General features: G+C 37.8%; 2 protein-coding genes across 2 annotated transcripts in view; both read left to right on the forward strand.

The window, feature by feature from the left end:
* Positions 1-3,966, forward strand: part of LOC113041575 (homeobox protein Hox-C9a) — a 5,313-nt gene extending 1,347 nt beyond the window's left edge. The window contains exons 1-2 of the mRNA XM_026200182.1: positions 1-1,966; positions 3,155-3,966. The exon at positions 1-1,966 is cut by the window's left edge and continues 1,347 nt beyond it. Of these exons, the coding sequence (XP_026055967.1) occupies positions 1,402-1,966; positions 3,155-3,399 (810 nt within the window). The 5' untranslated portion in view covers positions 1-1,401 and the 3' untranslated portion in view covers positions 3,400-3,966. The remainder of the gene's footprint in view (positions 1,967-3,154) is intronic.
* A 3,272-nt stretch (positions 3,967-7,238) lies between these two features.
* LOC113041576 (homeobox protein Hox-C8a-like) lies at positions 7,239-11,108 on the forward strand. Its single transcript, XM_026200183.1, has 2 exons — positions 7,239-8,003; positions 9,237-11,108. The coding sequence occupies exons 1-2, from the start codon at positions 7,568-7,570 to the stop codon at positions 9,563-9,565; spliced, it is 765 nt and encodes a 254-aa protein (XP_026055968.1). The 5' UTR covers positions 7,239-7,567; the 3' UTR covers positions 9,566-11,108.
* The last annotated feature ends 271 nt before the right edge of the window (positions 11,109-11,379 follow it).

The raw sequence follows: 11,379 nt of genomic DNA on the forward strand, positions 1-11,379 counted from the left end.
ACTGGGCCTAACACTGACAATGACTGCAGACCAAAAAACTGATTTTCAAATGTCGCAATACGCTTGGAAGAAAAATGTTACGTATTGTCACATATAGGCTACTGAAAAATGTTCAAGCGATGTCATTTTTTAAACGACGGCATGACATTAAATTAGCCTATTTTAATAGATTTTGTAGGATATTTTTTTTAATGTGCGAGCCACTATTAATAATTTAAATATGAAATTAGTAGTTTAATATAATTTTATTTTCAGTTAACAAGATTAGGCTCTGTGTCTCGTATTACAACAATTGGAATTAAGTTCGATAGAATCGCAAAAATGACAAATTGCATAAATGCAAAGGAACAGGAAGTACAAATAATTTACAAAACTTGTGTAGACTGTGTCATGCAGATGCATTTTCAAAAATATCTAAAGTAAAATTGCTAAAAAGTTAACAACGCCTTTTCCTAGCTTTATCTCATACAATTTTAAGAGCTATGCGAACAGTCAATCGTCTGTTTTCTAGCATGGGACAAAGGTTTGATGAGAATTCTTTCACAAGCGTAGTGTTGGTTTTATGTTATATCAGGATCAACTGCAGTTTTATTAACGACACGTTTATGAACAATCAAATGGTCCTCGTAAAATTTATTGAAGGACATAAAAGCACGAGCACTTGACGAATCTAGCCGCGGTTGTGGTGCGTTTTCAGGCGTCTTACTATTCCCACCTCCCCGATTTTTTTAAAACTCCATTTTATGAGGGATATCCCAATTGTATTTATTTGAAACTCGTGGAAAATAGGACTTCAGTGCGTAAAAGCAACCCACTAGACAACACAAGAGCCGTATATTTGTCAAAATCATTCCATTGGGTCCTCTCCAATTACATATAAATTAATAGTGAAACTGATAAAGAAATATTATAACAGTTTCTTTTTTCTAACTGTTTTAATAAATAACATTGTGCAGTGAGGGATGTGCACAAGGCTAGCCACAGCACAGTAGCATTCTCTCGACAGAGATTGATTACACCAACAAATAGTGCCCTTTTTAAGATCGTTAACACACACTCTCTGCTGCTTCGTAAGGCTACAAGTAACTATTTACCTTAATTAGTTGCATCACAATATACTAGAAACACACCATCTTCATATATTAAGGCTCGAACACCCCCCACCCCACCCAAAAAAAAGAGACAACATTAGTATTAAGCAACCTACTGCAAGCTCGAAGTGCATTGCTGTTCCAGGAGAACGCGCGCATTGATCTGCTGTGCAGTTTTTCAGGGGGTAAATGCAATCACGTGTTCTATAGGCGTCCAATCCCAGCTGGAGAAGCTTTCTGAAATAATTACCTGTCTTGATTGTTCTACGGTCAGATAAAAAAGTACACATACACTCCATATAATAATCGGATGCATGTAAAAGAGAAGGGAAACATCGCCATGTCGGCTACGGGTCCCATAAGTAATTATTATGTGGATTCCTTGATCAACCATGAGAGCGAGGATGTTCTAGCGAGTCGTTTCACAGCCACTGGTCCGATTTCCTCCAGCTCACGCCCGACGCCCCTGGTCCCGGAATGCGCGGATTACCCGTCTTGCAGCTTTGCCCCGAAACCACCAGTCTTTACTACCTCATGGGCCCCTGTTCACTCCCAGTCGTCAGTGGTTTACCATCCATACACTCACCAACCTCACCTAGGCACAGACTCAAGGTACGTTCGCTCTTGGCTGGAGCCTATCCCCGGTACCGTGTCTTTTCCAGGATATGCAGGGAACAGCAGGCACTACGGGCTGAAGCCCGACACCTTCCAGGATCCCCGTGCTGGAGACTGTTTGGGCTCGAACGGACGCACTTACACGGATTACATTTACTGCTCTGCCGTCGACATTCGGGAAAAGCAGCAGAATACACCATCGCCTGAGACGGAGAGTCTGTCTTCCGGGAAGCACAAAGACAAGGCTGAATTAGACCCGAGTAAGTTAGAGCTATTCTTGTTTACAACCGAGAATGGGATGGTTCCTAGTTTATTGCGTTCGCTTGGTGGTTAGCTGTTGCCCGTCGTAAAACCAAGTTCTATACCCTTTCATCCTCTGTGCTGTTCTCGGCTGACTCAAGTCTGCTTTGGGGCTATCCATTGATGACAAACGCCATACGATTGGGCTGTAAAAACGGGCTGTGAGCTATAAAAATGGTCGCCTAAAAAGCCAAGTCTGGCAAAGAAGGTTGCATGTAATGTTTACAAATAGCCGTTCCATTATCATTATCATTTTTTTTGCACGATATACGTATATAACTGTGCTTTATTTAATTTATGAATAGACTACATTTTGCCTGCATTTGGCTCAGTGGCAATACATGCGGTTTTAAAGTGAGGATGCTTATTAACATTTCAAATTAAGTATTTAGATAGATAATTTTAGGTATCAAGTGTGATCTGTTTATTATAACCTATAAATACCCAATTGCTTTTGAATTATAGGCTACTTGTCGCGGACTGTATTACAACATAACTACTGAAATGTCAAATTAAAAATGTAAAAACGAGAGCTGTTGTTTTGAACGGTTATATTAAATATAATTTACATATAAATGAAACGTATCATTTACATCAAAAAACAGCACGTGGAATGTTCACAGTGCATTCACTGCATAGCAGAACTTTGAGCGTAGACTTGTGAAGGCTTGAGTCTCAAGCCTTTGCTTTTTTTTTATGGGCCTATAAAGCAAATAGGTACATTCACCAGTTTACAGCGCCATTTCTCTCTAAGAGTTTGCAAAGCTATTTAAAATAGACAGATATAGGGTGACCTATGAAATTTCATGATATTTACCGTATTAAACCTGCACATTTAATTGAAGACTTTTCAAAAATGAGAAGTGTTGTTAGTTTAAATAGAGTTTAATATATATATATATATATATATATATATATATATATATATATATATATATATATATAGAGAGAGAGAGAGAGAGAGAGAGAGAGAGAGAGAGAGAGAGATAGATAGATAGATAGATAGAGCTTTATACACACGGCTGCCATGAGCAAGAAAGCAATAACTTGGATCTATAATCCAGTAAAATGCAACAGTCGTCTATTTTGGATAGAGTGTTTGTTTACACAGCAGCACCTAATCAGACTTTTTATACATTGTTTTTCAGATAATCCTGTGGCAAACTGGATCCATGCGCGCTCTACTCGAAAGAAGCGTTGTCCATACACCAAGTATCAAACTCTCGAACTCGAAAAGGAATTTTTATTCAATATGTACCTCACAAGAGACCGGCGATATGAGGTAGCAAGGGTGCTGAACCTGACGGAGAGACAAGTCAAAATCTGGTTCCAGAACCGACGGATGAAGATGAAGAAAATGAACAAAGAAAAAAACGACAGTAAAGAAAAATAGATCAAAAGTCACTCATCAGAAAAAGACTGAAGGAAAATCATCATTTAGTATCGTTATGAGTCTTAACATTTGCACCTCCGGCCCACAACAACAACAGAGAAAATAAAAAGACTATCCTACATGGAAGTCCTTCAAAACGTGATGATATAAGTATGATTTGATGTAAGTGTAATTTTACCATCCTGACGTAATTCATATTAATACCATACGCAATTTGGATTTACATAACATTTATTTACTCACAAATACAAATAAAAGTGGACTCTGCAGAGAGGCTGCCCCGAAGTCTCAGAGAGAAAATACTTGAACTACTTTATTTTCAAATTCCTAATTTATGCTATCTACGTTGTTGTTTCTTTTCTATGCTTCCATTATTTGTAGGAGGTTTTAAAAAAGCTGAATATTTTATAAAGGGTAACAATTCTGTAGTTAAACAAAATATACGTGTTTGCGTCGATGTGCTTAGTTTGTTTCTGATGTACCTGTTTGTGTATTTTACATTCTTTAAAATGTAAATGAGTTTCATCATAGATTGTAGATATATCCAAATATATACAACCATGTTAATATGACTTTTGTGTCTCATTCCATTTATTTGGACGCACAAGGAAGGCATTTTCAAGTAAGAGTTAAATGTGTGCTATCCAGTTATAGCATATAGCATCTGGCCTACACATACAATGTTCTCATGTGGAAAATATCGAGGCTGGAGTAAAGTGCACGATGGCAAGGCCATTGTAAAGAGGTTGTTGGTGTGACCGTCGAAATATCAAATATGCACATCTCACAAAGGTCAAATACCGAAACACATGTGGTAGGCCTCACTCATTCCCACGCCTTATTTATTTATATATTTTGGTATTTAATTACAAGCCAGTTTCCAAGCACTGAAACCCTTTTTCCTCATTTTAAATTGGATTTTATTTTATGTTGACATTTAAATGCAACGCATAAATAGATCATTATTATTGTTGTTTGTAACTAGAGGTTTATGTGGATTAATATGACACTTTTCAAAGGGGAAAAAAGTAGCAAGTAAACCGCTGTTTAAATCTGTGGTATACCGATATGTCAGAGCCACAAAATGCATAAATTATTTAAAAAAATGTCAACAACCTTGAGCAAATAAATAAATTCAAAATAAATCAAAAACATTAACTACAACAATAATGGCTTGCTTTAATTAGACCGAGGGGCTTCGTGAAATGAAAGAGGTTTGAAGGCCATGCATCCGCCAGTTGGTTGGCCTGTTTGAACCTAAATTATTTTAAAGAGGCCTGTGGGGAAATTTGTGTTTTTATTTATGACTAAACTCTTCAAGTCACCACGGCAACTTCATCATGCGTAATCTTAAAATCGCCTGATGTTGATATTTTTGCACTTATTTATACGAGTAGCATCTTTGCTATAGATAATTAAAGTTCATATATTAAGCACCAGCCTTACACTGGGTTGAAATTGCCTTTTTGTGGGCCTAAACAATACGAACAGGATGCGGCTTTTTCAAAAAGACCGATCGACCACGTTTCCGCCCCAGAACAAAAATGCTAGTTTTACAACCCCTTTGGAGCTTGATGGTGTTTGTCTCAGATGCAGACGAACAAAGCCAACCTGGCTAACTGGCTAGACGTCTGGGCTAAATTACTTTATGGTTTAATGGACGTTGGTGGTGGACCCTCTCAAAGAGCTCTGCAAAGCCGTTTAGTCCTTAGGGCTAACTAGAAGCAAAAGCAATCCACCAACACCACAAGAAGTCACTCCAAGACTTTAAACGAAGCTAAACCGAAAAAGCTTAGTTTTCACTTAACACGTTTGTAAAGCTAATTTACAGTGTCCATACTGGTGCTGAAACCTTTAAATCGTGTATTCGGCACTGCTAAAAGTGTTATGTGTTTTCACATTCAAAGTTTCCTATAAAGGTGCATTCAAAAAGGCTTTCTGTCATTGTCTTAATTTATTGGGATAACTGTTTTGCCTTACGAATGGTGTGGCCTTGGCCTCCAGTCAATGATCATTTGTGAAAGTTACACCAAAGCACACTAGATGGCGCTATTGACTCACAGTTAGCGCATTCTGGGCCGCTAAAGCCTAGGAGTGTGCTACAAGAAGAGTGCTGAAAGAATGGCCTTTTCTGTTATTAATCAAAATTTTGGCTTTAAAAAACAAATGTAAGTGATAAACTTTACACTCACACCATCTTTGTCATATTCCTGAAACAATTGTTTGCTTTATTATTTTTTACAAGTAGTTTTTATGTTTGAATGTTGCAGTGATGCATATCATACTCCGTCTTTCTTTTGTTTTGTCCGAAGGTGCTTTTAGAAAGCACCGTGTCTGTTTTAATGCTTCATTATATAGCTGAAATAATTTATTGAAGGCGCTGGAAAATCGTCAATTTTGTTTCATACGAGATCTTGTTTACCAATGTGACAGGGAATGCTTTTTATTTAGCTATTTACTTATTTTGGATATTATTTTTTATTTTTGAAGACAAGTTGGTCTGTGCCACTTATTTGACTAGCGTACAAACACTCCCATATTTGATATTTTAAAGGTGACATTGATTTTTAATCAGGGCCTTTACATTTTAGTTTAATTGTTCATTTAAACTAACGGTGATACATACTTAAATTCGTAAATAAATGATTGTTATAAAATCTAAATGTAATAACAACAATAATAAATCGATTAAAATAATTGTATCAATAGCTAACTAAAACGCATTCGTTTTTTTTATTGAATAAAATTATGTCCAGAATTACTGTTTTATTGTTTTTTTTTTTGTTTTTTTTTTTCGTTGCAAAAAAATTAAAATACGCCATGGTAGGCTAGCTATGTTCCTATAACTGAGACAATGACCCAGAATCTGCATCTTTATAGACTGTGAGATGTCTATAAATTTCCCGTGTGTGTCTTTCCCGTTTAACAACGAAGTGTAAAAATGGTCAAGTAACGACACAAAACCACATGCTCATATTTTGGGAAGGACTTTAAATGAGCAAAGCTGAAATAAACAGCACGCCATTAATGTGTCTAGTAAAATAACGAGGCATCTATTGCGCAATTTTATTGTGTCAGTGCGGCAGATTTACAACTTTTTAGTATGGCTAAGGAGGGCCAACAGAGCCTTGCGTGTTCAGCTTTTCTCTCTCTCTCTGTGTGTGTGTGTGTGTGTTAGCAGTCTAACACAAATAATCAGAGTAGTCGTCACAGTTAATTGTCACAACTTTAATAATAGCAGCAGCAGCAGCGGCAGCAATAATAAATAGTAATATTAATTAATAAAAGGCTTAAAATGTTACATATTTACCATTGGCATTAATATTGTAATTTGTGTTTAGTTAGCTTGTATGCTGTGTAATTCGCTGTAGCCATTTCTTCGTAAACTTGAATAGCCAAATGTTGACCCTTTGGGTTATGACTCGATACACAACCTTAAAATACCTTCAGAATGGATGTGTAATGGTCGGAGCGTATATGGTCTTTTAAAAGAAAATTAAACCTAGGTATGTCATAAATGAAATTGCCAGACAATTTGTTTCAACGTGACCGCAGGTCGAATATGACCAGTACGACCAGTATGAAGCCGCCGGAACCTGCGCTTATGTTCTAAAGCAGACATTAAAAACTTCAATTATTGCTTCATTTAATACGTGTAGCCAATGTTATTCAATGATAATAAAAATTATAATAATAATAATAATAAAACACACAGACAACTGTGTTTCCCCCTGCAAGGTATACGCCTGTGGACGCCTGGAAAGATGAGGAGCCAAAGGGTGGGGTGTAGGGGACAAGGGGTGGTGGGGGGGGGGGACTTCTCATTGTAGTGGGGGTGGCTGGTGGGAGGCAAAAAAGTACGAGCTTGTGACTGAGCCGTCGGAGCTAGCCAGCTTTAACCTTAACACACATCCACCGTGCACGCCATGATTTGAGGCTGCACAAGGAAAAGGCTGGCTGATAGGAAGAGAGAGAGAGACTAAGCGAGTGGAGCTGAAGTGGGAGCTGCCTCAGATTGTCCGAAGGGGCAGCATTTCTCCATCTAGTTCCGGTTGCTCTGTCTGCGTTGCATGCCATTTGGAACTGCAACAATAGGTTGCCACCATCTAGGGAGGGGAAATTATTTTTGTTTTTCAAACAGGTTGACTCTTTTTAATGCTAGATAAACATGAGCTCTTATTTTGTTAACCCTCTTTTTTCCAAGTACAAAGGCGGTGAAACATTAGAGCCAACTTACTACGACTGCAGGTTTCCACAGAGCGTTGCCCGAAGCCACACGCTTGTATACGGACATGGAGCAGCTGCGCCGGGTTTTCAGCACCCGTCGCATCACGTACAGGACTTTTTCCATCACGGAACCACAGGTATCTCCAACCCCGGCTATCAACAGAACCCTTGTGCATTGGCATGTCACGGAGACGCAACGAAATTTTATGGATATGAAGCTCTACCGAGGCAATCGCTTTATGGTACCCAGCAAGAGGCCAGCTTAGCGCAATACCCAGACTGTAAATCGTCCAGTAGTACTAACCCTGGAGAAGGACAAGGCCACTTAAGTCAGAACTCCTCTCCGAGCCTCATGTTCCCATGGATGCGGCCTCACGGTTAGAGCTCTTACTATTTCACATTCTGTTCATTTACTGTGTCTGTGTGACTGCGTCAGTGTGTCAAGAGTCTTATTATTGTGTAGTGTTCAGTGTTCATAAACAGATATCAAAACATAAGTGGGTTGTGCTTTTCAGGTTGCGAAACTGTACTTAGTAATAGATATTCCAGCGTTTTGTGTTTGTTCACCTCACTGTACCCTCATTTAAAATTGGTAAGAACGAAGGTATTGGTTTTGATATTGGCTATGACTGTGTTGACACAGCGCTGGATGGTTATCCGAACTCAGATTATTCTCGCCATAGTTTGAAATGACCACTTATTTTTTCTTGTTTTATCAAATTTGTAACGACTAAAAGGAAAGTATAAATATTTGTGATTGTAATGTGTAGTGTTAAACAGTAGCCTAATGGAAAAAAGTTTCTGTCAGTTTGTTTGATTCAAATTGACATTGTTCGACTTTGGTCCTTTGGTCTGCGTTTCCTTCTTGTTGAAGGAAAAAAAAAACAGTATGCCAATCAAATTATTTTCTAAAAGAAAACTTTTTACACCTACTAATGTCAAGTGTATTCCAGTCTTTTATTTCAAACCAACTCGTAATGAACCTGAATGAGTAGCCTACATAAATGTGCTCCATCTATTTATTTTGTTTGATTGACGGATACTACGAAAACCTGTGTGTCTGTTTGTCTGTCTGTCTGTCTGTCTGTCTGTGTTTGTGTGTGTGAATGTGTGTGTGTGTGTGTGTGTGTGTGTGTCGCGCGCGCGCCAGGTTAAGTGAAATTCTGCGCGTTGCTGATCTTAAATAAAGCTGAGATCTAAGTCAGTTACAGAAGCGGCGCATTTATTGAAAATATCAAATTATGTGACATAGATCTACTAATAGGTAAGCCACTGTATAGAAGCATATTTGATATGGCCCCTAAATAACTGCAGTGTCTGCCAACAACTGATATATTTGAATATGTTCCGGTGCAAGTCTATAAGGCGCACTGTGGGTTGACGTGTGTGTGAAGGTGTGTGTATTTTGTGGGGGAAACAAAGTTCGAATTTTAAACAATTCTAACCGTTTATTAATTTTTGTTTGCACATGTAAACAGACGTACCTAGCAGGTTTCTGCTGATGTTTCCTTAATGTTTTGTAACAGCATCCCAGAATAGCTTATGTAAATGGGAAGAGAAGGAGGCAATGAAGACATGTAATTGACAGATATTTTTGTTTCACTCCAAAGCTCCTGGGAGACGCAATGGAAGGCAGACATACAGCCGTTACCAGACTCTTGAGCTGGAGAAAGAGTTCCTCTTCAACCCATACCTCACACGCAAGCGCCGTATTGAAGTGTCCCACGCGCTGAGCTTAACTGAGCGGCAGGTGAAGATCTGGTTTCAGAATCGCCGAATGAAGTGGAAAAAGGAAAATAACAAAGACAAATTTCCGGGCCAGAGAGGAGAGGCTGAGGCTGAGGCAGAGGCAGAGGCCGAAGAAGAGGGCAACGAGGACGGCGAGGTGGAGGAAGGAGAAGACAAGGAAACGGAAGAGAAAGAGGAAAGCAAGGAGTGATTTTATGGTCTTTTTTATGGTTATATGGCAGATATTGAAGAGGTCTCGCGAATGGGCAATGAAAGAGAAGACGCGCCAATTTTATTACAAACAGTTGGGTCAAAAAGTGAGAAAATCCCCCTCTATACAAAAGTACCCTAAAACCTGCCCAAAGGGGAAAAACGTTTTTTTACCAACACACGAGGACTTTTATCATTAGCGAAAAGTGGATCTGTGTATTTGACAAATTACTCAAAGAGACAGACTAACCGCAAAACAATAACCCATCGTTTTACTTAGCGAAATGTAAGCAGCATGAGAAGCATTTAACTGAATTAAACATTTATTTGATACTTGATGAGGATGTTTCGGGGTAAAATTGACTCAGATGCAACCAATTGAAATACTGAAATAATTGCATCCGCTTGTCACGATTGGTCTTGTATATAAAATCAGACCACAACATGCTGAAATTACGAATCAAATTGACAGAAGAATATATTATGTGTTCAGTTTAACACGTTAAATACTTTCTGCAATCCGAATATGGCAATATTGAATTAGCCTAGTGCCATGGGTATGGAGAAAGGGGATGGCAAGTGTAGAAAATGCATTCTGTATTACATACTTTATCGATTACTTAACTGTTCTTTATTGTTATTCTATGTGAGTGGGCGAGGTTACAGTTGGTATTTTTTCGATTATTTTATCGGACTCACTAGAGATTGCAATCGTTTGAAAATCTCGAAAGAAGCTACCTAATCATGGGAAATTTGCAATATACATTTCTACCTAGAGATTTCATAGACTCTTGTTTTGTAGTATATTAAACATAAGTTATGTAGTTTACCCTTTAAACACTTACTATGATTATAAAGCTCTTCGAAGTCTGCGGAAGACATGAATAGCTCGAAGCCAATCTTAACTATTTTAAAAGATTGTACGGCACTACCTAAAAACAAAGTTTTGCTAAAAGAATGAATTATTAATTTATTCTACGTGCTGCTTTGTTGAAAATATTTAGACATTTCCCCCAACAACTTAAACTGCCTATAGGAAATGCACATTTATGTGTAGATGAATAAACACGCTAATTACTACCCTACCTTATCTAAGGAAAGAGAGTCATTTATCGTGCTGGTGTTATAGCGTAGATTTTGAATTGCACTGAGTATAACCTTCATGTACGTCTTGTAATATCTTGCTGTTATCAATATGCTCGTTTTACTTGTGTTCCTCGTGTGAATATAGACAAATTCGTGTGTGTCCACGCCATTGTTGTTGAAATCAACAGAAGAATAAACAAGATGGCTCATTCTCTAAGGTCTCTCTCTCTCTCTCTTTTTTTATGTTGTTGCTCTAATCCACTTGTTGACGAGACACTGAAGTTACAAAATACCCCAAAACTGATTTTTTCTTCTCGTTTAAATTAATGTTAAATAGCCTACTACAAATGCAGGACTCAAAATCTTGTTGTAGTAGCTCTATATTCCATGTCTGTGTAGTGTCTGAAATGGCAAATGCAGCCAATAATTAAAAATTATCATGTTTTTCTAACTAAAAACTACGCTGGGAGTATTATTTGTTCGAATGTATGTTCATACAAACACTTCAAGCTATGAACGTTTGTCTCCACATTACAAAAAAAAAAAAAAAACACAATGCAACTACAAAATAGCCTAGTCAATTGCTATTATTAGGGGTTTCAAGGATTGACATTTGATTTCCCCGTTCAATGAGAAATATTATTAGTTCAGTCAAAGTGATCAACTCCATTATAAACACATCATTTAAATCAGATCAAATTGTGCAAAATATCAGTTTTGTGATTCAGT

Source organism: Carassius auratus, chromosome 23, assembly GCF_003368295.1.
Source record: "Carassius auratus strain Wakin chromosome 23, ASM336829v1, whole genome shotgun sequence".
Taxonomy (NCBI): domain Eukaryota; kingdom Metazoa; phylum Chordata; class Actinopteri; order Cypriniformes; family Cyprinidae; genus Carassius; species Carassius auratus.

Excerpts from the sequence above, each read along its gene's own strand:
- LOC113041576 (XM_026200183.1), top strand. The coding sequence starts at position 7,568 with ATGAGCTCTTATTTTGTTAACCCTCTTTTTTCCAAGTACAAAGGCGGT. Across the intron at positions 8,004-9,236 it reads CCCATGGATGCGGCCTCACG|CTCCTGGGAGACGCAATGGA; the intron begins GTTAGAGCTCTT and ends TTCACTCCAAAG.